The sequence below is a fragment of the Hypanus sabinus genome, chromosome 6 (assembly GCF_030144855.1).
Source record: "Hypanus sabinus isolate sHypSab1 chromosome 6, sHypSab1.hap1, whole genome shotgun sequence".
Classification (NCBI taxonomy): Eukaryota; Metazoa; Chordata; class Chondrichthyes; order Myliobatiformes; family Dasyatidae; genus Hypanus; species Hypanus sabinus.
Genome location: NC_082711.1, coordinates 180,282,748 through 180,308,293, shown reverse-complemented (window position 1 = coordinate 180,308,293; position 25,546 = coordinate 180,282,748). Strand labels below are relative to the sequence as shown.

Sequence of the window (25,546 nt, the reverse complement as noted above, 5' to 3'; positions counted from 1 at the left end):
CATACTGACCCCCCCCCCCCGGAGTACAGTCCCTGATGTACCGACACTCCCCGGGGTACAGTCCCTGAGGTACCGACACTCCCCGGGGTACAGTCCCTGAGGTACCGACACTCCCCGGAGTACAGTCCCTGAGGTACCGACACTCCCCGGGGTACAGTCCCTGAGGTACCGACACTCCCCGGGGTACAGTCCCTGATGTACCGACACTCCCCGGGGTACAGTCCCTGATGTACCGAACCTCCCCGGCGTACAGTCCCTGATGTACCGACCCTCCCCGGGGTACAGTCTCTGACATACTGACCCCCCCCCCCCCCCCGGGGTACAGTCCCTGATGTTCCGACACTCCCTGGGGTACAATCTCTGACGTACTGACCCCCCCCCCCCAGAGTACAGTCCCTGATGTTCCGACACTCCCTGGGGTACAGTCCCTGAGGTACCGACACTCCCTGGGGTACAATCTCTGACGTACTGACCCCCCCCACCCCCGGAGTACAGCCCCTGATGTTCCGACACTCCCCGGGGTACAGTCCCTGATGTTCCGACACTCCCTGGGGTACAATCTCTGATGTACCGACCCTCCCCAGGGTACAGTCCCTGACATACTGACCCCCCCCCCCCCCCCGGGGTCCAGTCCCTCCCCAGGGTACAGTCCGAATACTTTGGCTCTCCCCAGGGTCTGTTCCCTGAATGCTCTGGTTCTTTCCAGGATTGGATTTGTGTTACAAACCATTCCTGCTTGTGACTCACCTGCCAAGCTTGTAATCTTCCGGCTTGTATCCTAGGTGTTGTACCAGTGTTGCCACCCCATCGGCAGGGGGACCTCTCCAGTTGGGCCACGTCTGAGGGCAGAGCGACTTGTACCTGGAGAAGGTGAGCATTGGGCAGAGAACATGAGCGTTGTACAGAGCGTTGGAGAGACAGGGTGGGAGCACTGGAGAGGGAGAGAGAGAATGGGAGCATTGGAGAGAGAGAGAGAGAGGGAGCACTGGAGAGACAGAGAGAGGGAGCACTGGAGAGACAGAGTGAGTGTACGAGAGCGTGAGGGAGCACCGGAGAGACAGGATGGGAGCACTGGAGAGGGAGAGAGAGAATGGGAGCATTGGAGAGAGAGAGAGAGAGAGAGAGAGAGGGAGCACCGGAGAGACAGAGGAAGAGAGGGAGAACTGGAGAGAGGGTGGGAGCACTGGAGAGACAGAGGGAGAGAGGGAGTACTGGGGAGAGAGAGAGAAAGGGAGAATTGGAGAGAGAGAGAGAGAGAGAGAGAGAGAGAGAGAGAGAGAGAGGGAGCACCGGAGAGACAGAGGAAGAGAGGGAGCACTGGAGAGACAGAGGAAGAGAGGGAGCACTGGAGAGACAGAGGAAGAGAGGGAGCACTGGAGAGAGGGTGGGAGCACTGGAGAGAGAGAGAGAAAGGGAGCACTGGAGAGAGGTGGGAGCACTGGAGAGAAAGGGAGAATTGGAGAGAGAGAGAGAGAGAGAGAGAGAGAGAGAGCACCGGAGAGACAGAGGAAGAGAGGGAGCACTGGAGAGAGGTGGAAGCACTGGAGAGACAGAGTGGGAGCACTGGAGAGACAGAGGGAGAGAGGGAGCACTGGAGAGAGAGAGAAAGGGAGAATTGGAGAGAGGGTGGGAGCATTGTACAGAACAGTGTTGAAAAACAGACTTGTAACTTGGTTCACAGATTCCGAGGTAACCTGTCTGTCTTTGGCTGGAGGAGCCCACGTTCCATGTTCATGAAAAAGCAGGAGGCTGCAGCCCGCCCCCCGCCCCCTGTCAGTACATTTGAAAAAGCTGCTCCATCATGAGGTTTAGCCTTCCCAACGTCAAGGACACCGTCAAAGGGTGATGCCTGAAAAGGTAGCATCCATCATCAAGGACCCCCATCACCCATAACACACCCTCTCCTCATTGCTACCATCAAGGTGGAGGTACAGGAGCCTAAAGACACAAACTCAATGCTGCAGGAACAGCTTCATCCCCCCTGACATCAGATTTCTGAATGGACATTGGACCCATGTACACTACCTCAGTACTTTTCCTCTTCTTTGCAAATATTTATTTAAATATATATATATCTAAATTATGTCGTGTAAATAAGAGGGAACTGACCCTTCAAGTCAGTATTTAGTAAATGCACCTTTGGCAACAATGACAGTCTTCAGTCTGTGTGGACAGGTCTCTATCAGATTTGCACATCTGGACACTACAATTTTTTCTCATTCTTCTTTACAAAACTGCTCAAGCTCTGCCAGATTGCATGGGAATCATGAATGAACAGCCCTTTTCGTCCAGCCACAAATTCTCAATTGGATTGAGGTCTGGACTCTGACTTGACCAGTTAGCACATTCACTTTGTTGTTTTTAAACCATTCCTGTGTAGCTTTGGCTTTGGGATGGTTGGGTTCATTGTCTTGCTGGAAAATAAATCTTCCCCAAAGTCACAGTTCTCATGCAGACTGTGTCAGGTTTACCTCCAGGATTTCCCTGTACTTTGCTGCATTCATTTTACCCTCTACCTTCACAAGTCTTCCAGGACCTGCTGCAGTGAAGCATCCCCACAGCGTGATGCAGCCACCACCTTGCTTCACAGTAGGGATAGTGTGTGTTTCACGATGTGTGGAGTTTGGCTTACACCAAACAGAGTATGTAGTCTGATGGCTGAGAAGCTCGATTTTGGTTTCATCAGACCATAGAACCTTCTTCCAGCTGACTTCAGAGTCTCCCACATGCCTCTGGCAAGCTCTAGCCAAGATTTCATGTGAGATTTTTCAACAGTGGCTCTCTCTTTGCCCCTCTTCCATAAAGCTGTGACAGGTGAAACACCCGGGCAACAGTTGTTGTATACACAGTCTCTCCCATCTCAGCCACTGAAGCTTGTAACTCCTCCAGAGTTGTCATAGGTCTCTTGGTGGCCTCCCTCACTAGTCCCCTTCTTGCACGGTCACTCGGTGTTTGAGGACAGCCTGCTCTAGGCAGATTCACCATTGTGCCATATTCTTTCCATTTCTTGACGATTGACTTAACTTTTGCCAGGATACTGACTCACCAGCAGATTGTGTTTTTACTAAAATCAATTGGAACACCTTGACTGCACACAGCTGATCTCCATGAAAACTTCCAAGGGGCTGTATACACTCACAATATATACAATTCTTATCATATAGATCATAAGACATAGTAGAATTAGGCCATTCATCCCATCGAGTCTGCTCTGCAATTCCATCATGGCTGATCCTGGATCCCACTCAACTCCATACACCTGCCTTCTCACCATATCTTTTGATGCACTGACAAATCAGGGAACTATCAACTTCCGCCTTAAATATACGCATGGACTGACCTCTACCACAGTCCATGGCAGAGTATTCCACATATTCCTCCTTACCTCTCTTCTAAAGGGTCACCTCTCAGTTTTGAGGCTGTGCCCTCCAGTTCTGGATACCCCCAAGATAGGAAACATCCTCTCCAACCACCCTATCTCGTCCTTTCAACATTTGGTAGGTTTCAATTAGATCCCTCCCCCACCCCACATTTTTCCAAATTCCAGTGAGTATTGGCCCAAAGCTGCCAAATGCTCCTCATATATTAACCCCTTCATTCCCAGAATCATCGTGACTAGCCTCTGGACTCTCTCCAATGACAACATGTACTGTATAATTTCCCATTGTAATGTTTAGATATGGCATTACTCTGTATTACACTGCACTGCTGCTGCTCATTGTAATTTTTATTTATTTTATTCCTCTGTATTACTCTGTACATATTTTTCATTGTAATGTTTAGATATGTTATTACTCTGCATTGCAACAAACTGCTGCTGCAAAACAGTAAATTTCACACATGTGCCAGTGATTCTGATTCAAGTTCTGGTGTCATTTCAGCCCCACCAACACCCTGGCTTATTTGATTTATTTAGAGGTACAGTGCAGAACAGGCCGTGCCATCAGCACCCACTGATCTAACCCTAGCCTAAACATGGGACAATTTACAATGGCCAAGGAACCTACTGAGGTACATGTTTGGAAGCTGGAGCAGTCAGCAGAAACTCACACAGCCACGGGGTGGACGGACACTTCTAGACAGCGTCACAATTGAACTGACAGCCCAAACTGTACCACTGTGATCTTTGTGTACCCGGTGGGGAACAGTTCAGTCAGGGGATCTCCTGGATCTGACCCCGAGTCTGTCCAAGCCCACTGTCTGCCCCTCTTCCAAGGACCTGCCTGTACTTGGTGTCTGTGGAGAGGGAGCACACTTTATCTGACTAGTTTTGGGTTGGCGATCTGTAGGTCGTTAGTTGGAGCCTCAGCCGAGGCAGTGTGTGCGTCCCTGAGCAAGGCACTTAACCACACACTGCTCCTGGACGGTCAGTGACGGCGGCTGGTACAGTACGAACAAGACAAGACTCCATGGCAATCGTCTGGTAGTGGTGACAGCCACAGGGGCTGGAGTGACGATCACCGTAATTTAAAATGTCTGATAAAATTATTCTGAACAAGCAATATTGAAATAAGTTTAAGAAAATCTGACTGAACTGCAATCATTCGTGGAGTGTTTCAGCACCATGTGGCTGCTGGGTGAGCAGGCCATGGAGTGAGTGGGATTGCTGGTGTGTTCAGTCCAGGTACCCACCTCTGCAGGAAGATCTCGAATCTTCGCCGGTATGCAAACCCAGCTCTGCGCACCCGCAGGTTTTCCATCAGACCGAGATACTTGACCTGATGTCTGATCAGGACTTCATCAAACCTGCCTGGAAGAGCATTGGGACACGTCACTGATACAGTGACATACTGTGTGCGCATACACCTACCCCACCTGTACACCATTTCATTCAGACACTGTGTACCCCCACCCCCTCTGCCTGTACATCAGTTCACCCAGACACTGTGTACACCCTGACCCCTCCACCTGTAGATTGATTCACCTCCTCCTCTGCCTGTACATCGATTCACCCAGACACAGTGTACACCCTGACCCCATCTGCCTGTACATGGATTCACTCAGACATTAACCACTCCATCTGTGTAACTCAGCTACCTCGACCCACTCTCTGCTGTTTTAAGGTAGTGGTGTTTTATTGATGAAACTGGACTTTCTGGTGATGACGACCTCCTCGCCAGGGCTGTTCAGAAGCAAATGCTTTGAGAAGCTGGTCAAGGACTACACATGCAGCATGCTACCACCCACACTGGTCCCCCTACAATTCGCCTACCAACACAATCGATCGACAGGTGAAGCAATAGCCACAGCTCTACACACCGTCCTTACATATCTGGAGAAGAAGGATGCTTATGTCAGAATGCTGTTCTTGGACTACAGTTCAACATTCAACATCATAATTCCCCCCAGGCTCAACAAGAAGCTCACAGACCCCTGTAGCCGACAAGTGGCAAGGATGGGCTTCCTCACCTCTGCCCCTCTGACCTCATCACAGGAGACCCCACGACTGTGTCCTGAGTCCCCTCCTCTACTCCCTACACACCTACAACTGTGTTGCCACGCACAGCTTCAATCTCCTGATCAAAATTTACAAATGACACAACATCGATTGGCTTTATTTCCAATAATGATTGAAAGGTTAACACCCTGACAGAGTGGTGCCAAGAAACCAACCTCTCCCTCAATGTCCAAAAAATGAAGGAGTTGATCGTAGATTACAGGAGGAACGGAAACAGGCTAGGCCCTATCGACATCAATGGGGCTGTAGTTGAGAGGGTGAGAAGTTTCAACGATCTCACTTGGTCTGTACATACTGGCTGTGTGGTGAAAAAAGCACAACAGTGCCTCTTTCACCTCAGACGGCTGAAGAAGTTCAGCACGAGTCCTCAGATCCTTGGGATTTTCTACAAGGGCACCATCGAGAGCATCCTGACTGCCTGGTAAGGGAACTGTACTTCCCTCAATCGCAAGGCACTGCAGAGAGTGGTGCGGACAGCCCAGTGCATCTGTGTGTGTGAGTTTTCCTCTATTCAAGATGTTTACAGTAGCAAGTGCATAAAAAAGGCCCAGAGGATCATCTGGGACTCCAGCCACTCCAAACATAAACTGTTTCAGCTGCTTCTGTCTGGGAAACCATACCACAGCATTAAGGTCAGGACCAACAGGCTCCGGGACAGCTTCTTTCACCAGGCTATCAGACTAATCAATACACACTGATCTGATTGCATATCTGACTGTACATACACATATACAAAACAATTCTGTATACCATCTTAGTGTCTGGGCAACATCCCCCCACATTTCCCTTCCATTAAGGTCTCTACTCCCTCAAGTAAGAAATGGATATATTAGAAATAAAGTTCTAAATCTAATAATTCTAATTCTCTGGCATAGGGCTGCTGTCCCCTGCTCTGTGCAACTTCTGGGGTTTATTTCAACCTTCTTATTATCCTGTTTTGTGGGTCCTCAACCATCGAGAGTTTCTGTAACTGCCACAAAAGCAAACCCCAAGGACCAGGTGCCAACCTCGCCTCCTGGTCCAATTTCCCCGTACTTCATCAGCTCCTGATTCCCATATGCCAAACCAACAATCACTCCCTCGCCCTCCCACCAGTGGGCAAGGGGAAGAGAGAGAGGGGAACTAAGGGTGGGAGAAGGGGTGAGGGGGTGACTGCAGGAGAGAGTGAGACAAGGGACAGGGACGAGGGGGTTTGGCTTTACCTGACTGTTTGGCATCGTTGGGTTTGATACAGCGCACGTAGGACGGATCTTTCGACATCAGGATCTCCATCAGCTTCGCCAGGCTGTTCTTAAACTGGGTGGCGGCCTGGGGGGAGAGAGAGAGAGAGAGAGAGAGAGGGGGTGAGGGGGAGAGAGGAGGGGGATGGGGATGGTGTGAGGGAGTGAAGGCAACCAGGAGGTGGTGAACAAGGGGATGCACTTTGAGCAAATGAGGAGGTGCCATGGGTGGGGGGACACAGTCAACTGCAGACAGTTCTTCCCCTTCCCCCCCCCCCCCCCGCCCCACACAGATTGGGACTTGGCGACAGCAGACCTAAGGGAGCTGGAAACTGGGTCTGGACACTGGTCCCACATTGTCCCCTCCCCACCTCCGATGGGACTCCCTCAAGAATTCCCTTTCTCTAGGGCATGTGGGTAGCTACAGCCTGTGACTGATTTTCCCAAACGAGACAAATCCTTTGAATAAGGAAAGAGTGTCTATCTACTGCGGGGAAGGGGACAGTGCCCCCCTCATTGCCTCCCCTACCCGCACCTTCCCAGATTGGGGGCAGTGACCTCCACACTCAACCTGGACCAGCCTGACCTTCCCAACGGGGGCTGGGGATGGTGTCAGGACTATCAGGCAATAGCCTGACCCCTGACCCTCACCCTGACTTGACTTTAGTGCCTGGCCACTTCTTCCCAGCACCAACTCACCCTCAAAGGAGCTGCAGCTTGGTGTGGCCAAGGTGGAGATTGGGGTTTTCTCTTTGCCCCACCCCTCTCCCAAATGTGACTCCCACCCTGGGGTGACCCCCCACCTTGCCCACTCACCGTCTCCGGCCTCTTCTTGTCCTCGGGCCCGGCCGGCGGGAAGCACTGACTAACGATGCGATTCCCAGAGTCACACATCGCCTGCAACACACCAGGGGTCAGCAGCACAAGGACAGTTGGTAGGGAAGGAGGATGAGGGGGTGGGCAGAAGGGGAGGGTCGGATGAGGCTTACAGAGTGAATGGGGGAAGGGTTAAGGGAAGAAGAAAGAGAGTAGGTAGGAGGAGGGGGTAGGTAGGGTCCAGAGAAGATCCACAGGAATAATTCTGGGAACTAAAGGAGCATTTGATGGCTCTGGGCCCGTACTCACTGGAACTTAGACCATCCAGGGGGGATTTCACTGAAACTTATTGAACATTGAAAGGCTTAGATACAGTGGATGTGGAGAGGATGTTTCCTATAGTGGGGGAGTCTAGGACCAGAGGACACAGATAGAGTGGATGTGGAGAGGATGTTTCCTATAGTGGGGTAGTCTAGGACCAGAGGGCACAGATAGAGTGGATGTGGAGAGGATGTTTCCTATAGTGGGGGAGTGTAGGACCAGAGGACACAGATAGAGTGGATGTGGAGAGGATGTTTCCTATAGTGGGGGAGTCTAGGACCAGAGGACACAGATAGAGTGGATGTGGAGAGGATGTTTCCTATAGTGGGGTAGTCTAGGACCAGAGGGCACAGATAGAGTGGATGTGGAGAGGATGTTTCCTGCAGTGGGGGAGTCTAGGACCAGAGGACACAGATAGAGTGGATGTGGAGAGGATGTTTCCTATAGTGGGGGAGTCTAGGGCCAGAGGACACAGATAGAGTGGGTGTGGAGAGGATGTTTCCTATAGTGGGGGAGTCCAGGACCAGAGGACACAGATAGAGTGGATGTGGAGAGGATGTTTCCTATGGTGGGGGAGTCCAGGACCAGAGGACACAGATAGAGTGGATGTGGAGAGGATGTTTCCTATGGTGGGGGAGTCCAGGACCAGAGGACACAGATAGAGTGGATGTGGAGAGGATGTTTCCTATGGTGGGGGAGTCCAGGACCAGAGGACACAGATAGAGTGGATGTGGAGAGGATGTTTCCGATAGTGGGGGAGTCTAGGACCAGAGGACACAGATAGAGTGGATGTGGAGAGGGTTTTTCCTATAGTGGGGGAGTCTAGGACCAGAGGACACAGATAGAGTGGATGTGGAGAGGATGTTTCCTACAGTGGGGGAGTCCAGGACCAGAGGACACAGATAGAGTGGATGTGGAGAGGATGTTTCCGATAGTGGGGGAGTCTAGGACCAGAGGACACAGATAGAGTGGATGTGGAGAGGATGTTTCCGATAGTGGGGGAGTCTAGGACCAGAGGACACAGATAGAGTGGATGTGGAGAGGATGTTTCCGAAAGTGGGGGAGTCTAGGACCAGAGGACACAGATAGAGTGGATGTGGAGAGGATGTTTCCTACAGTGGGGGAGTCTAGGACCAGAGGACACAGATAGAGTGGGTGTGGAGAGGATGTTTCCTATAGTGGGGAGTCTAGGACCAGAGGACACAGATAGAGTGGGTGTGGAGAGGATGTTTCCTTTAGTGGGGGAGTGTAGGACCAGAGGACACAGATAGAGTGGATGTGGAGAGGATGTTTCCTATAGTGGGGGAGTCTAGGACCAGAGGACACAGATAGAGTGGATGTGGAGAGGATGTTTCCTATAGTGGGGAGTCTAGGACCAGAGGACTCAGATAGTGGATGTGGAGAGGATGTTTCCTATAGTGGGGTAGTCTAGGACCAGAGGGCACAGATAGAGTGGATGTGGAGAGGATGTTTCCTGCAGTGGGGGAGTCTAGGACCAGAGGACACAGATAGAGTGGGTGTAGAGAGGATGTTTCCTATAGTGGGGGAGTCTAGGACCAGAGGACACAGATAGAGTGGATGTGGAGAGGATGTTTCCTATAGTGAGGGAGTCTAGGACCAGAGGACACAGATAGAGTGGGTGTGGAGAGGATGTTTCCTGTAGTGGGGGAGTATAGGACCAGAGGACACAGATAGAGTGGATGTGGAGAGGATGTTTCCTATAGTGGGGAGTCTAGGACCAGAGGACACAGATAGAGTGGATGTGGAGAGGATGGTTCCTATAGTGGGGGAGTCTAGGACCAGAGGACATAGATAGAGTGGATGTGGAGAGGATGTTTCCTATAGTGGGGGAGTCTAGGGCCAGAGGACACAGATAGAGTGGGTGTGGAGAGGATGTTTCCTTTAGTGGGGGAGTGTAGGACCAGAGGACACAGATAGAGTGGATGTGGAGAGGATGTTTCCTATAGTGGGGGAGTCTAGGACCAGAGGACACAGATAGAGTGGATGTGGAGAGGATGTTTCCTATAGTGGGGGAGTCCAGGACCAGAGGACACAGATAGAGTGGATGTGGAGAGGATGTTTCCTATAGTGGGGGAGTCTAGGACCAGAGGACACAGATAGAGTGGATGTGGAGAGGATGTTTCCTATAGTGGGGTAGTCTAGGACCAGAGGGCACAGATAGAGTGGATGTGGAGAGGATGTTTCCTGCAGTGGGGGAGTCTAGGACCAGAGGACACAGATAGAGTGGATGTGGAGAGGATGTTTCCTATAGTGGGGGAGTCTAGGGCCAGAGGACACAGATAGAGTGGGTGTGGAGAGGATGTTTCCTATAGTGGGGGAGTCCAGGACCAGAGGACACAGATAGAGTGGATGTGGAGAGGATGTTTCCTATGGTGGGGTAGTCTAGGACCAGAGGGCACAGATAGAGTGGATGTGGAGAGGATGTTTCCTGCAGTGGGGGAGTCTAGGACCAGAGGACACAGATAGAGTGGGTGTAGAGAGGATGTTTCCTATAGTGGGGGAGTCTAGGACCAGAGGACACAGATACAGTGGATGTGGAGAGGATGTTTCCTATAGTGGGGGAGTCCAGGACCAGAGGACACAGATAGAGTGGATGTGGAGAGGATGTTTCCTTTAGTGGGGGAGTGTAGGACCAGAGGACACAGATAGAGTGGATGTGGAGAGGATGTTTCCTATAGTGGGGGAGTCCAGGACCAGAGGACACAGATAGAGTGGATGTGGAGAGGATGTTTCCTATAGTGGGGGAGTCTAGGACCAGAGGACACAGATAGAGTGGATGTGGAGAGGATGTTTCCTATAGTGGGGTAGTCTAGGACCAGAGGGCACAGATAGAGTGGATGTGGAGAGGATGTTTCCTGCAGTGGGGGAGTCTAGGACCAGAGGACACAGATAGAGTGGATGTGGAGAGGATGTTTCCTATAGTGGGGGAGTCTAGGGCCAGAGGACACAGATAGAGTGGGTGTGGAGAGGATGTTTCCTATAGTGGGGGAGTCCAGGACCAGAGGACACAGATAGAGTGGATGTGGAGAGGATGTTTCCTATGGTGGGGGAGTCCAGGACCAGAGGACACAGATAGAGTGGATGTGGAGAGGATGTTTCCTATGGTGGGGGAGTCCAGGACCAGAGGACACAGATAGAGTGGATGTGGAGAGGATGTTTCCTATGGTGGGGGAGTCCAGGACCAGAGGACACAGATAGAGTGGATGTGGAGAGGATGTTTCCGATAGTGGGGGAGTCTAGGACCAGAGGACACAGATAGAGTGGATGTGGAGAGGGTTTTTCCTATAGTGGGGGAGTCTTGGACCAGAGGACACAGATAGAGTGGATGTGGAGAGGATGTTTCCTACAGTGGGGGAGTCCAGGACCAGAGGACACAGATAGAGTGGATGTGGAGAGGATGTTTCCGATAGTGGGGGAGTCTAGGACCAGAGGACACAGATAGAGTGGATGTGGAGAGGATGTTTCCGATAGTGGGGGAGTCTAGGACCAGAGGACACAGATAGAGTGGATGTGGAGAGGATGTTTCCGAAAGTGGGGGAGTCTAGGACCAGAGGACACAGATAGAGTGGATGTGGAGAGGATGTTTCCTACAGTGGGGGAGTCTAGGACCAGAGGACACAGATAGAGTGGGTGTGGAGAGGATGTTTCCTATAGTGGGGAGTCTAGGACCAGAGGACACAGATAGAGTGGGTGTGGAGAGGATGTTTCCTTTAGTGGGGGAGTGTAGGACCAGAGGACACAGATAGAGTGGATGTGGAGAGGATGTTTCCTATAGTGGGGAGTCTAGGACCAGAGGACACAGATAGAGTGGATGTGGAGAGGATGGTTCCTATAGTGGGGGAGTCTAGGACCAGAGGACATAGATAGAGTGGATGTGGAGAGGATGTTTCCTATAGTGGGGGAGTCTAGGGCCAGAGGACACAGATAGAGTGGGTGTGGAGAGGATGTTTCCTTTAGTGGGGGAGTGTAGGACCAGAGGACACAGATAGAGTGGATGTGGAGAGGATGTTTCCTATAGTGGGGGAGTCTAGGACCAGAGGACACAGATAGAGTGGATGTGGAGAGGATGTTTCCTATAGTGGGGGAGTCCAGGACCAGAGGACACAGATAGAGTGGATGTGGAGAGGATATTTCCTATAGTGGGGGAGTCTAGGACCAGAGGACACAGATAGAGTGGATGTGGAGAGGATGTTTCCTATAGTGGGGTAGTCTAGGACCAGAGGGCACAGATAGAGTGGATGTGGAGAGGATGTTTCCTGCAGTGGGGGAGTCTAGGACCAGAGGACACAGATAGAGTGGATGTGGAGAGGATGTTTCCTATAGTGGGGGAGTCTAGGGCCAGAGGACACAGATAGAGTGGGTGTGGAGAGGATGTTTCCTATAGTGGGGGAGTCCAGGACCAGAGGACACAGATAGAGTGGATGTGGAGAGGATGTTTCCTATGGTGGGGGAGTCCAGGACCAGAGGACACAGATAGAGTGGATGTGGAGAGGATGTTTCCTATGGTGGGGGAGTCCAGGACCAGAGGACACAGATAGAGTGGATGTGGAGAGGATGTTTCCTATGGTGGGGGAGTCCAGGACCAGAGGACACAGATAGAGTGGATGTGGAGAGGATGTTTCCGATAGTGGGGGAGTCTAGGACCAGAGGACACAGATAGAGTGGATGTGGAGAGGGTTTTTCCTATAGTGGGGGAGTCTAGGACCAGAGGACACAGATAGAGTGGATGTGGAGAGGATGTTTCCTACAGTGGGGGAGTCCAGGACCAGAGGACACAGATAGAGTGGATGTGGAGAGGATGTTTCCGATAGTGGGGGAGTCTAGGACCAGAGGACACAGATAGAGTGGATGTGGAGAGGATGTTTCCGATAGTGGGGGAGTCTAGGACCAGAGGACACAGATAGAGTGGATGTGGAGAGGATGTTTCCGAAAGTGGGGGAGTCTAGGACCAGAGGACACAGATAGAGTGGATGTGGAGAGGATGTTTCCTACAGTGGGGGAGTCTAGGACCAGAGGACACAGATAGAGTGGGTGTGGAGAGGATGTTTCCTATAGTGGGGAGTCTAGGACCAGAGGACACAGATAGAGTGGGTGTGGAGAGGATGTTTCCTTTAGTGGGGGAGTGTAGGACCAGAGGACACAGATAGAGTGGATGTGGAGAGGATGTTTCCTATAGTGGGGGAGTCTAGGACCAGAGGACACAGATAGAGTGGATGTGGAGAGGATGTTTCCTATAGTGGGGAGTCTAGGACCAGAGGACTCAGATAGTGGATGTGGAGAGGATGTTTCCTATAGTGGGGTAGTCTAGGACCAGAGGGCACAGATAGAGTGGATGTGGAGAGGATGTTTCCTGCAGTGGGGGAGTCTAGGACCAGAGGACACAGATAGAGTGGGTGTAGAGAGGATGTTTCCTATAGTGGGGGAGTCTAGGACCAGAGGACACAGATAGAGTGGATGTGGAGAGGATGTTTCCTATAGTGAGGGAGTCTAGGACCAGAGGACACAGATAGAGTGGGTGTGGAGAGGATGTTTCCTGTAGTGGGGGAGTATAGGACCAGAGGACACAGATAGAGTGGATGTGGAGAGGATGTTTCCTATAGTGGGGAGTCTAGGACCAGAGGACACAGATAGAGTGGATGTGGAGAGGATGGTTCCTATAGTGGGGGAGTCTAGGACCAGAGGACATAGATAGAGTGGATGTGGAGAGGATGTTTCCTATAGTGGGGGAGTCTAGGGCCAGAGGACACAGATAGAGTGGGTGTGGAGAGGATGTTTCCTATAGTGGGGGAGTCCAGGACCAGAGGACACAGATAGAGTGGATGTGGAGAGGATGTTTCCTATAGTGGGGGAGTCCAGGACCAGAGGACACAGATAGAGTGGATGTGGAGAGGATGTTTCCTATAGTGGGGGAGTCTAGGACCAGAGGGCACAGATAGAGTGGATGTGGAGAGGATGTTTCCTATAGTGGGGGAGTCTAGGACCAGAGGGCACAGCCTCAGAACTGAGGGACATCCATTTAGAGCAGAGAGGAGGAATTTCTTTAGCTAGAGGCTGGTGCATCTGTGGAACTCATTGCCACAGGCGGCGGCCGCCAGTCCATTGGGTAGATTTAAGACAGGGTTGATTGGTTCTTGATTAGTCAGGGCATCGAAAGGTTATGGGAAGAATGCGGGAGAATGGGGTTGAGAAGGATCAAAGTCAGCAATGGTGGAATGGAGTGACTTGATGGCTGAATGGCCTAATTCTACTCCTACATGTTGTGGTCTTGAGTGTAGCAGAGAGGTGTTAGGGAGCGATGGGGAGGTGGGCTGGGTGAGGGGAGCGAGGGGGAGGGCTGGGTGAGGGGAGCGAGGGGGAGGGCTGGGTGAGGGGAGAGGGGGGAGGGTTGGTTGAGGGGAGCGAGGGGGAGAGCTGGGTGAGGGGAGAGATGGGAGGACTGGGTGAGGGGAGAGGGGGAGGGCTGGGTGAGGGGAGAGGGGGGAGGACTGGGTGAGGGGAGTGAGGGGGAGGGCTGGGTGAGGGGAGGGGGGAGGACTGGGTGAGGGGAGAGGGGGGAGGACTGGGTGCGGGGAGAGGGGGGAGGACTGGTTGAGGGGAGCGAGGGGGAGGGCTGGGTGAGGGGAGAGGGGGGAGGACTGGGTGTGGGGAGAGGGGGGAGGGCTGGGTGAGGGGAGAGGGGGGAGGACTGGGTGAGGGGAGCGAGGGGGAGGGCTGGGTGAGGGGAGGACTGGGTGAGGGGAGAGGAGGGAGGACGGTGAGGGGAGAGGGGGAGGACTGGGTGAGGGGAGAGGTGGGAGGGCTGGGTGAGGGGAGAGGGGGGAGGGCTGGGTGAGGGGAGAGGGGGAGGGCTGGGTGAGGGAGAGGGGAGGACGGTGAGGGGAGGGGGAGGACTGGGTGAGGGGAGTGGGGAGGACTGGGTGAGGGGAGAGTGGGGAGGACTGGGTGAGGGGAGAGTGGGGAGGACTGGGTGAGGGGAGAGGGGGGTAGGGATAAGACATTTTCCCTCCACCATCAGGTTTCTGAATGGACAATGAACAATGAAGTAAGTGACCACAATTTTTTTCTCTTTTTGCAGTACTTCATTTATTTTATATTATTTCTTATTGTAGTTTTTTTATTACTATGTACTGTTGCCACAAAACAAGTTTCAGGACAGATGCCAGTGATGTTAAACCAGATTCTGACACAGACCACAGCGAGTGAGGTGCTGGTCCCGGAGAGGCCATGGGTCACATACAGGACGGCCTCGTGACCAGCCAGATCTATGGCCACCACAACAGACAGGCAGATGATTACCCTGAGCAGCCTAGACTTCAATTGACAGGCCTGTCAAAATCCCACTGCCAGGGGCACCCCGCTAGTGTAATGGTCTACACGATGCTGTTACAGCTCGGGGTGTCAAAGTTCAGAGTTCAATTCCCACGTCTCTGTAAGGTGTCTGCACATCCTCCCCATCAGTGTGTGGGTTTCCTCCCACAGTCCAAAGATGTACCGGTTAGTAGGTTCATTGTACATTGTCCAGTGACGAGGGGCTGGGCATGGCTGTTCAGCCCATCGATCTTGTTTTTGCTTCAATGGTCTTATCAGGGAGAAGGCAGAAAATAGGGTTGAGAGGGATAATAAATCAGCTGTGATGGAATGGAATGGCAGAACAGACTCCATGGGCCAAATGCACTAGTTCTGCTTCGATGTCTTATGGTTTTATGGGCCCTTGGCCCGTGTAGCCTGTTCCCCCACAGTGCTGCCTTTGCTCTGACTCTGATCACCCGTCAGGGCAGGCCCCCCACACTCAGTGTACCAATGCTGACCACCTGTACCCCCACACTCACCTCCTTCAGATTCCGGAACAGGAGGTCATTGTTCTTGTCGAGAAATCCTGCGGGAAGACATGGGCTGTGAGCAGGGTGCCAGCAGGGATTGTGACGTGCAGAGGCAGGTGGGAGACACGCTTACCTGTCACGTTGTAATTCACCTCGCCCGCATAGTGTAGCAGACGGAAGTCCTCCCGGGCCAGGGTCTTCCGCGTCTTCTGATCTGCCAACTTGTGCCTGACGACAGACAAGAGCGTACATTAGTTTACAGGGAGGTGTGAGGGGAGATGGGGAGCACACAAAGAGAGAGAGAGTCAGACAAAGAGGGAAAGAGACAGAGGAACGGGGGGGGAGGGACGGGGAGGGAGAGAGGGGGAGAGAGAATGAGAACAGAAGAGTAAGAGAGAGCGCACAGGGCGAAAGCAGAAAGCTAGTTCTGACTGTGCTGAGGCTCTCTGTGAGTTGAGTGCATGGTGGGGGGGGGTTTCATTTGCTGCATGTGGTGGGATGGCTTTGCCTGTGAGATACCCACACGGATCAGTGTGACAGCTGTACATAGAGGTGGTAGAGAGGAGGATGGGGCCAGCTCACCTCAAACGCTGAAGGGTGAACATGGGGGGGGGGTAGCAAACAGCTACTCACGTTGTGAAGTGAGGGTGGGATCCCACTGTCTCCTCCAGCTTCTCCAGGAAGGTCAAATCAGTTGCATCACCAGGTCTTAAACACTCCTCGTCCTGGGAACAAGATCAGACGGCAGTCAATGCAAAGCAAGATTCCACACGTCGAGATGAGGCGCGGCTGAAGGTCAGTCTGTGCGTCGGGAAGGCAAGATGGAGGAGATGGAACGGTCAGTCAGCAAGTGAGGGAGGGGTGGGTCTGTAACCAGTGCAGGAGGATGGGAGGGGTGGATTACATTGAGGGCAGACCGTGCAGACACAGCAGTGATTCCAGAGTACTGGAAAATTGAAAATATCACTGCATCTTTTAAGAGATGAGGGAGGCAGAAGAAAGGAAATGATAGGCCAGTTAGCCTGATTCAGTAGTTGAAAAGATGCTACAAGTGTCTTACTGAGGATGAGGTTTCGGGGGACATGATAAAGTCAGCCAAGGTCAGCATGGTTCTTTTAGGGGGTAATCTTGCCCAACAAATCAGTTGGAATTCTTCATGGTAGTAACAAGCAGGATAGACAAAGGTGATGTTGTGTATTTAGATTTCCGAAATGCTTTTGACAAGGTGCTGCACGTGAGGCTGCCAAACAAGATAAGAACCTTTGGTAGATTGGAGCGACTGGGCTTGTACACACTGGAATTTAGAAGGATGAGAGGGGATCTGATTGAAACATATAAGATTATTAAGGGATTGGACACACTGGAGGCAGGAAGCATGTTCCCGCTGATGGGTGAGTCCAGAACTAGAGGCCACAGTTTAAGAATAAGGGGTAGGCCGTTTATGACAGAGATGTGGAAAAACTTTTTCACCCAGAGAGTGGTGGATATGTGGAATGCTCTGCCCCAGAAGGCGGTGGAGGCCAAGTCTCTGGATGCATTCAAGAGAGAGTTAGATAGAGCTCTTATAGATAGTGGGGTCAAGGGATATGGGAAGAGGGCAGGAACGGGGTACTGATTGTGTAAGATCAGCCATGATCAGAGTGAATGGCGGTGCTGGCTAGAAGGGCCGAATGGCCTACTGTCTATTGTTCAGACTGCACTTCAGTATTGTGAGCAGTTTTGGGTCCCTTATCTAAAAGATGTGCTGGCATTGGAGAGGATCCAGAGAAGGCGCCCAGGAATGAAAGTGTTTACAGACAAGGAGCATTTGATGGCTCTGGGCCTGTACATGCTGGGGTTTAGAAGAAAGACGAGGAAGGTCTAGATAGAGTAAATGTGGAGAAGAAGTTTCCTATAGCTGGGGTGGGGGGGGGGGAGAGAATCTAGGACCAGAGGGCACAACCTCAAAATAGGGGAATGTCCATTCAGAACAGAGAGGTCATATTTCTTTAGCCAGAGGGTGGTGAAGCTATGGGATTTCATTGCCACAGATAGCTGTGGAGGTCAAGTCATTGGGTACATTTAAAGCAGAGGTTGATAGCTTCTTGATTAGTGAGGTTGTCAAAGGTTACAGGGATAAGGCAGGAGAATGAGGTTGAAAGGGATAATAAATCAGCCGTGATGGAACGGTGGAGCAGACTCAATGGGCTGAATGGCCTAGATCCTATGTATGGTGGTCTTATGAAGCGCGAGGTCTGTCAGTGCTCACCATGATGGAGATGATCCCCTTATGCTTCTCCTCCACCAGGTCACAAATGATTTTGTTGTTAAAGTACGGAACGGGTTCCCACTGTAAAACACACACCGAGGGATTAAACAGGAGCCGGACCCCCTCACGTGCCAACACCTTCACCCCCACCCCAGAGACCACAAGTCAGCAGCACACAGGAGTGAGACGTTGACTGGGTGAGTGATGTTGCAATAACAACAAGACCAAGGAACTGATTGTGAACTTCAAGGAGGGTAAGTCGAGGGAACACACACTGATTCTCATCGAGGGATCAGCAGTGGAAAGGGTGAGCAGCTTCTAGACCTTGGGTGTCAACATCTCTGGGGATCTGACCTGGGTCCAACATATCGTTGCAATTACGAAGAAATCACAACAGTGGATATATTTCATTTGAAGTTTCAGGAGATTCGGTTTGTCACCAAAGACTCTGGAAAAGTTCTACAGATGCGTGGTGGACAGCATTCTAACTGGCTGCATCCCATCTGCACAGGATCGAAAAAAGCTGCAAAGAATTGTGAACTCAGCCACAACCGGCCTCCCCAGCATTGAGAACACCTTCATAGGGCAGTGCCTGAAAAGGCAGCAGCTATCGTTAAGGCCCCTCACCATTCAGGACACGCCCCTTTTCATTACTGCTGTCAAGGAGGAGATACAGGAGCCTGAGGACACACACCCAGTCTTTCAGGAACAACTTCTTCCCCTCCAATGGATAATAAACCCATGAACACTACCTCAGTATTCTGCTCTCCCTTTTACAACCTATGTCAGAGATGATAATGCTCGTCCACCCCCATTCCTTCAATCCAGAAACTGCTCCCCCTTGACAATATCAAACTCTTCGTCATTTTACACCCCTTGAGCAGATCTTGCCCTTGAGTTCTGATGCAAGGTCCCACATACCAGGGTGGGAAGAGTGGGGGAGAAAGTGGAGGGGGAAGAGAGTAGACGGGGAAGGGGGAAGAGAGTGGAGGGGGAAGGGGGTGAGAAAATGCAATGGATGAGAGAGTGGGGGGATGGAGATAGGGAGAGTGTTGGAGATGAAGAGAGTGAAGGGGAAGGGAAGAGAGAATGGAGGGGGAAGGGGAAGAGAGTGGAGGGGGAATGGGGCAGAGAGTGGAGGGGGAAGCGGATGAGAAAATGCAATGGATAAGAGAGTGGGGGGATGGGGATAGGGACAGTGTTGGAGATGAAGAGAGTGAAGGGGGAAGGGGAGAGAGAATGGAGGGGGAAGGGGAAGAGAGTGGAGGGGGAAGGGGAAGAGAGTGGAGGGGGAAGGGGAAGAGAGTGGATGGGGAAGGGGGAAGAGAGTGGATGGGGAAGGGGGAAGAGAGTGGAGGGGGAAGTGGGTGAGAAAATGCAATGGATGAGAGAATGGGGGGATGGGGATAGGGAGAGTGTTGGAGATGAAGAGAGTGAAGGGTTAGGGGAGAGAGAGTGAAGGGGGAAGGGGAAGAGAGTGGAGGGGGAGGGGGAAGAGAGTGGAGGGGAAGGGGGAAGAGAGTGGAGGGGAAAGGGGAAGAGAGTGGAGGGGGCAGGGGTAGAGAGTGGAGGGGGAAGGGGAAGAGAGTGGAGGGGGAAGGGGAAGAGAGTGGAGGGGGAAGGGGAAGAGAGTGGAGGGGGTGGGGGAAGAGAGTGGAGGGAGTAGGGGGAAGAGAGTGGAGGGGGTAGGGGGAAGAGAGTGGAGGGGGTAGGGGGAAGAGAGTGGAGGGGGAAGGGGGAAGAGAGTGGAGGGGGAAGGGGAAAGAGAGTGGAGGGGAAGGGGAAGAGAGTGGAGGGGAAGGGGAAGAGAGTGGAGGGGAAGGGGAAGAGAGTGGAGGGGAAGGGGAAGAGAGTGGAGGGGGAAGGAGAAGAGAGTGGAGGGGAAAGGGGAAGAGAGTGGAGGGGGAAGGAGAAGAGAGTGGAGGGGAAAGGGGAAGAGAGTGGAGGGGAAGGGGAAGAGAGTGGAGGGGGAATGGGGCAGAGAGTGGAGGGGGAAGCGGATGAGAAAATGCAATAGATGAGAGAGTGGGGGGATGGGGATAGGGAGAGTGTTGGAGATGAAGAGAGTGAAGGGTTAGGGGAGAGAGAGTGAAGGGGGAAGAGAGAGGAGCGGGAAGGGGGAAGAGAGTGGAGGGAGAAGGGGAAGAGAGTGGAGGGGAAGGGGAGAAAGAGTGAAGGGGAAGAGAGTGGAGCGGGGAAGGGGGAAGAGAGTGGAGGGGGAAGGGGGAAGAGAGTGGAGGGGGAAGGGGGAAGAGAGTGGAGGGGGAAGGGGGGAGAGAGTGGAGGGGGAAGGGGAAGAGAGTGGAGGGGGAAGGGGAAGAGAGTGGAGGGGGAAGGGGAAGAGAGTGGAGGGGGAAGGGGAAGAGAGTGGAGGGGAAGGGGGAAGAGAGTGGAGGGGAAAGGGGAAGAGAATGTGGAGGGGGAAGAGAGTGGTGGGGGCAGGGGTAGAGAGTGGAGGGGGAAGGGGAAGAGAGTGGAGGGGGAAGGGGAAGAGAGTGGAGGGGGAAGGGGAAGAGAGTGGAGGGGGTGGGGGAAGAGAGTGGAGGGGGTAGGGGGAAGAGAGTGGAGGGGGTAGGGGGAAGAGAGTGGAGGGGGAAGGGGAAGAGAGTGGAGGGGGAAGGGAAAGAGAGTGGAGGGGGAAGGGGAAAGAGAGTGGAGGGGAAGGGGAAGAGAGTGGAGGGGAAGGGGAAGAGAGTGGAGGGGAAGGGGAAGAGAGTGGAGGGGGAAGGAGAAGAGAGTGGAGGGGAAAGGGGAAGAGAGTGGAGGGGAAGGGGAAGAGAGTGGAGGGGGAAGGGGAAGTGACTGGAGGGGGAAGAGAGTGGAGGGGGAAGGGGAAGAGAGTGGAGGGGGAAGAGAGTGGAGGGGGGAGGGGGAAGAGAGTGGAGGGGGAAGGGGGAAGAGAGTGGAGGGGGAAGGGGGGAGAGAGTGGAGGGGGAAGGGGAAGAGAGTGGAGGGGAAGGGGGAAGAGAGTGGAGGGGGAAGGGGGAAGAGAGTAGAGGGGGAAGGGGGGAGAGAGTGGAGGGGGAAGGGGGGAGAGAGTGGAGGGGGAAGGGGAAGAGAGTGGAGGGGAAGGGGGAAGAGAGTGGAGGGGAAAGGGGAAGAGAGTGGAGGGGGAAGAGAGTGGTGGGGGCAGGGGTAGAGAGTGGAGGGGGAAGGGGAAGAGAGTGAGGGGGAAGGGGAAGAGAGTGGAGGGGGAAGGGGAAGAGAGTGGAGGGGGTGGGGGAAGAGAGTGGAGGGGGTAGGGGAAGAGAGTGGAGCGGGTAGGGGGAAGAGAGTGGAGGGGGAAGGGGAAAGAGAGTGGAGGGGGAAGGGGAAAGAGCGTGGAGGGGAAGGGGAAGAGAGTGGAGGGGAAGGGGAAGAGAGTGGAGGGGGAAGGAGAAGAGAGTGGAGGGGAAAGGGGAAGAGAGTGGAGGGGAAGGGGAAGAGAGTGGAGGGGGAAGGGGAAGTGACTGGAGGGGGAAGAGAGTGGAGGGGGAAGGGGAGGAGAGTGGAGGGGGAAGGGGGAAGAGAGTGGAGGGGGAAGGGGGAAGAGAGTGGAGGGGGAAGGGGAAGAGAGTGGAGGGGGAAGGGGAAGAGAGTGGAGGGGGAAGGGGAAGAGAGTGGAGGGGGAAGAGAGTGGAGGGGGAAGAGAGTGGTGGGGGAGGTGGTAGAGAGTGGAGGGGAAGGGGAAGAGAGTGGAGGGGGAATGGGAAGAGTGGAGGGGGAAGGGGGAAAAGAGTGGAGGGGGAAGGGGAAGAGAGTGGAGGGGAAGGGGAAGAGAGTGGAGGGGAAGGGGAAGAGAGTGGAGGGGGAAGGGGAAGAGAGTGGAGGGGAAAGGGGAAGAGAGTGGAGGGGAAGGGGAAGAGAGTGGAGGGGGAAGGGGAAGTGACTGGAGGGGGAAGGGGAAGAGAATGGAGGGGGAAGGGGGAAGAGTGTGGAGGGGGAAGGGGAAGAGAGGAGAGGGAAGGGGAAGAGAGTGGAGGGGGAAGAGAGTGGAGGGGGAAGAGAGTGGTGGGGGAAGGGGTTAGAGAGTGGAGGGGAAGGGGAAGAGAGTGGAGGGGGAAGGGGAAGAGTGGAGGGGGAAGGGGGAAGAGAGTGGAGGGGGAAGGGGAAGAGAGTGGAGGGGGAAGGGGAAGAGAGTGGGGGGGAAGGGGAAGAGAGTGGAGGGGGAAGGGGAAGAGAGTGGAGGGGGAAGGGGAAAGAGAGTGGAGGGGAAAGAGAGTGGAGGGGGAAGAGAGTGATGGGGAAGGGGGAGGGGGAAGGGGAAGAGAGTGGAGTGGGAAGGGGAAGAGAGTGGAGGGGGAAGGGGGAAGAGAGTGGAGGGCGAAGGGGGAAGAGAGTGGAGGGCGAAGGGGGAAGAGAGTGGAGGGCGAAGGGGAAGAGAGTGGAGGGGGAAGGGGAAGTGACTGGAGGGGGAAGAGAGTGGAGGGGGAAGGGGAAGAGGGAGGGGGAAGGGGGAAGAGAGTGGAGGGGGAAGGAGAAGAGAGTGGAGGGGGAAGGGGAAGAGAGTGGAGGGGGAAGGGGAGAGAGAGTGGAGGGGGAAGGGGAAGAGAGTGGAGGGGGGTGGGGGAAAGAGAGTGGAGGGGGGAGGGGGAAAGAGAGTGGGTGGGAGGGGGAAGAGAGTGGAGGGGGAAGGGGAAGAGAGTGGAGGGGGAAGGGGAAAGAGAGTGGAGGGGGAAGAGAGTGGAGGGGGAAGTGGAAGAGAGTGGAGGGTGAAGGGGAAAGAGAGTGGAGGGGGAAGAGAGTGATGGGGAAGGGGGAGGGGGAAGGGGAAGAGAGTGGAGGGGGAAGGGGAAGAGAGTGGAGGGGGAAGGGGAAGAGAGTGGAGGGGGAAGGGGAAGAGAGTGGAGGGGGAGGGGAAGAGAGTGTAGGGGAAAGGGGAAGAGAGTGGACGGGAAGGGGAAGAGAGTGGAGGGGAAGGGAAAGTGACTGGAGGGGGAAGAGAGTGGAGGGGGGAAGGGGGAAGAGAGTGGAGGGGAAGGGGGAAGAGAGTGGAGGGGGAAGGGGGAAGAGTGGAGGGGGAAGTGGAAGAGAGTGGAGGGTGAAGGGGAAAGAGAGTGGAGGGGGAAGAGAGTGATGGGGAAGGGGGAGGGGGAAGGGGAAGAGAGTGGAGGGGGAAGGGGAAGAGAGTGGAGGGGGAAGCGGGTGAGAAAATGCAATGGATGAGAGAGTGGGGGGATGGAGATAGGGACAGTGTTGGAGATGAAGAGAGTGAAGGGGAAGGGGAGAGAGATTGAAGGGGGAAGAAAGTGGAGGGGGAAGGGGAAGAGAGTGGAGGGGGAAGGGGAAGAGAGTGGAGGGGGAAGGGGAAAGAGAGTGGAGGGGGAAGTGGAAGAGAGTGGAGGGTGAAGGGGAAAGAGAGTGGAGGGGGAAGAGAGTGATGGGGAAGGGGGAGGGGGAAGGGGAAGAGAGTGGAGGGGGAAGGGGAAGAGAGTGGAGGGGGAAGGGGAAGAGAGTGGAGGGGGGTGGGGGAAAGAGAGTGGAGGGGGGAGGGGGAAAGAGAGTGGGGGGGAGGGGAAGAGAGTGGAGGGGGAAGGGGAAGAGAGTGGAGGGGGAAGCGGGTGAGAAAATGCAATGGATGAGAGAGTGGGGGGATGGAGATAGGGACAGTGTTGGAGATGAAGAGAGTGAAGGGGAAGGGGAGAGAGATTGAAGGGGGAAGAGAGTGGAGGGGGAAGGGGAAGAGAGTGGAGGGGGAAGGGGGAAGAGAGTGGAGGGGAAGGTGAAAGAGAGTGGAGGGGGAAGAGAGAGTGGAGGGGGAAGGGGAAAGAGAGTTTAGGGGGAAGGGGGAGGGGGAAGGGGGAAGAGAGTGGTGGGGGCAGGGGTAGAGAGTGGAGGGGGTAGGGGGAGGGGGAAGGGAAGGCGTGGAGGGGGAAGGGGAAGAGAGTGGAGGGGGAAGGGGGAAGAGAGTGGAGGGGAAAGGGGAAGAGAGTGGAGGGGGAAGGGGAAGAGAGTGGAGGGGGAAGGGGAAGAGAGTGGAGGGGGAAGAGAGTGGTGGGGGAAGGGGTAGAGAGTGGAGGGGAAGGGGAAGAGAGTGGAGGGGGAAGGGGAAGAGAGTGGAGGGGGAAAGGGAAAGAGAGTGGAGGGGGAAGAGAGTGGAGGGGGAAGTGGAAGAGAGTGGAGGGTGAAGGGGAAAGAGAGTGGAGGGGGAAGAGAGTGATGGGGAAGGGGGAGGGGGAAGGGGAAGAGAGTGGAGGGGGAAGGGGAAGAGAGTGGAGGGGGGTGGGGGAAAGAGAGTGGAGGGGGGAGGGGGAAAGAGAGTGGGTGGGAGTGGGAAGAGAGTGGAGGGGGAAACGGAAGAGAGTGGAGGGGGAAGCAGGTGAGAAAATGCAATGGATGAGAGAGTGGGGGGTGGAGATAGGGAGAGTGTTGGAGATGAAGAGAGTGAAGGGGAAGGGGAGAGAGATTGAAGGGGGAAGAAAGTGGAGGGGGAAGGGGAAGAGAGTGGAAGGGGAAGGGGAAGAGCGTGGAGGGGGAAGGGGAAAGAGAGTGGAGGGGGAAGTGGAAGAGAGTGGAGGGTGAAGGGGAAAGAGAGTGGAGGGGGAAGAGAGTGATGGGGAAGGGGGAGGGGGAAGGGGAAGAGAGTGGAGGGGGAAGGGGAAGAGAGTGGAGGGGGGTGGGGGAAAGAGAGTGGAGGGGGGAGGGGGAGAGTGGGGGGGAGGGGGAAGAGAGTGGGGGGGGAAGGGGAAGAGAGTGGAGGGAGAAGCGGGTGAGAAAATGCAATGGATGAGAGAGTGGGGGGATGGAGACAGGGACAGTGTTGGAGATGAAGAGAGTGAAGGGGAAGGGGAGAGAGATTGAAGGGGGAAGAGAGTGGAGGGGGAAGGGGAAGAGAGTGGAGGGGGAAGGGGGAAGAGAGTGGAGGGGAAGGGGGAAGAGTGTGGAGGGGAAGGGGAAGAGAGTGGAGGGGGAAGGGGAAGAGAGTGAGGATGGAAGGGGAAGACAGTGGAGGGGGAAGGGGAAAGAGAGTGGAGGGGGATGGGGAAAGAGAGTTTAGGGGGAAGGGGGAGGGGGAAGGGGGAAGAGAGTGGTGGGGGCAGGGGTAGAGAGTGGAGGGGGAAGGGGAAGTGAGTGGAGGGGGAAGGGGAAGAGAGTGGAGGGGGTAGGGGAAGACAGTGGAGGGGGTAGGGGGAAGAGAGTGGAGGGGGAAGGGGAAAGAGAGTGGAGGGGGAAAGAGTGGAGGGGGAAGGGGAAAGATAGTGGAGGGGGAAGGGGGAAAAGAGTGGAGGGGAAGGGGAAGAGAGTGGAGGGGAAGGGGAAGAGAGTGTAGGGGAAAGGGGAAGAGAGTGGAGGGGAAGGGGAAGAGAGTGGAGGGGAAGGGAAAGTGACTGGAGGGGGAAGAGAGTGGAGGGGGAAGGGGGAAGAGAGTGGAGGGGAAGGGGGAAGAGAGTGGAGGGGGAAGGGGAAGAGAGTGGAGGGGGAAGGGGAAGAGAGTGGAGGGGGAAGGGGAAGAGAGTGGAGGGGGAAGAGAGTGGTGGGGGAAGGGGTAGAGAGTGGAGGGGAAGGGGAAGAGTGGAGGAGGAAGGGGAGAGAGAGTGGAGGGGGGAAGGGGGGGGAAGAGAGTGGAGGGGGAAGGGGAAGAGAGTGGAGGGGGAAGGGGGAGGGGAAGAGAGTGGAGGGGGGAAGGGGAAGAGAGTGGAGGGGGAAGAGAGTGGTGTGGGAA

At 54.5% G+C, this 25,546-nt stretch overlaps 1 protein-coding gene across 1 annotated transcript in view; it reads right to left on the bottom strand.

The window, feature by feature from the left end:
• LOC132396180 (unconventional myosin-Ic-like) overlaps window positions 1-25,546 on the bottom strand; it is a 112,262-nt gene that overhangs the window by 32,829 nt on the left and 53,887 nt on the right. The window contains exons 13-20 of the mRNA XM_059973732.1: window positions 17,905-17,985; window positions 16,290-16,381; window positions 15,790-15,884; window positions 15,666-15,712; window positions 7,495-7,575; window positions 6,661-6,766; window positions 4,633-4,750; window positions 748-861 (exon numbers count right to left, since the gene is read on the bottom strand). Coding sequence (XP_059829715.1) covers window positions 748-861; window positions 4,633-4,750; window positions 6,661-6,766; window positions 7,495-7,575; window positions 15,666-15,712; window positions 15,790-15,884; window positions 16,290-16,381; window positions 17,905-17,985 — 734 coding nt within the window. The remainder of the gene's footprint in view (window positions 1-747; window positions 862-4,632; window positions 4,751-6,660; window positions 6,767-7,494; window positions 7,576-15,665; window positions 15,713-15,789; window positions 15,885-16,289; window positions 16,382-17,904; window positions 17,986-25,546) is intronic.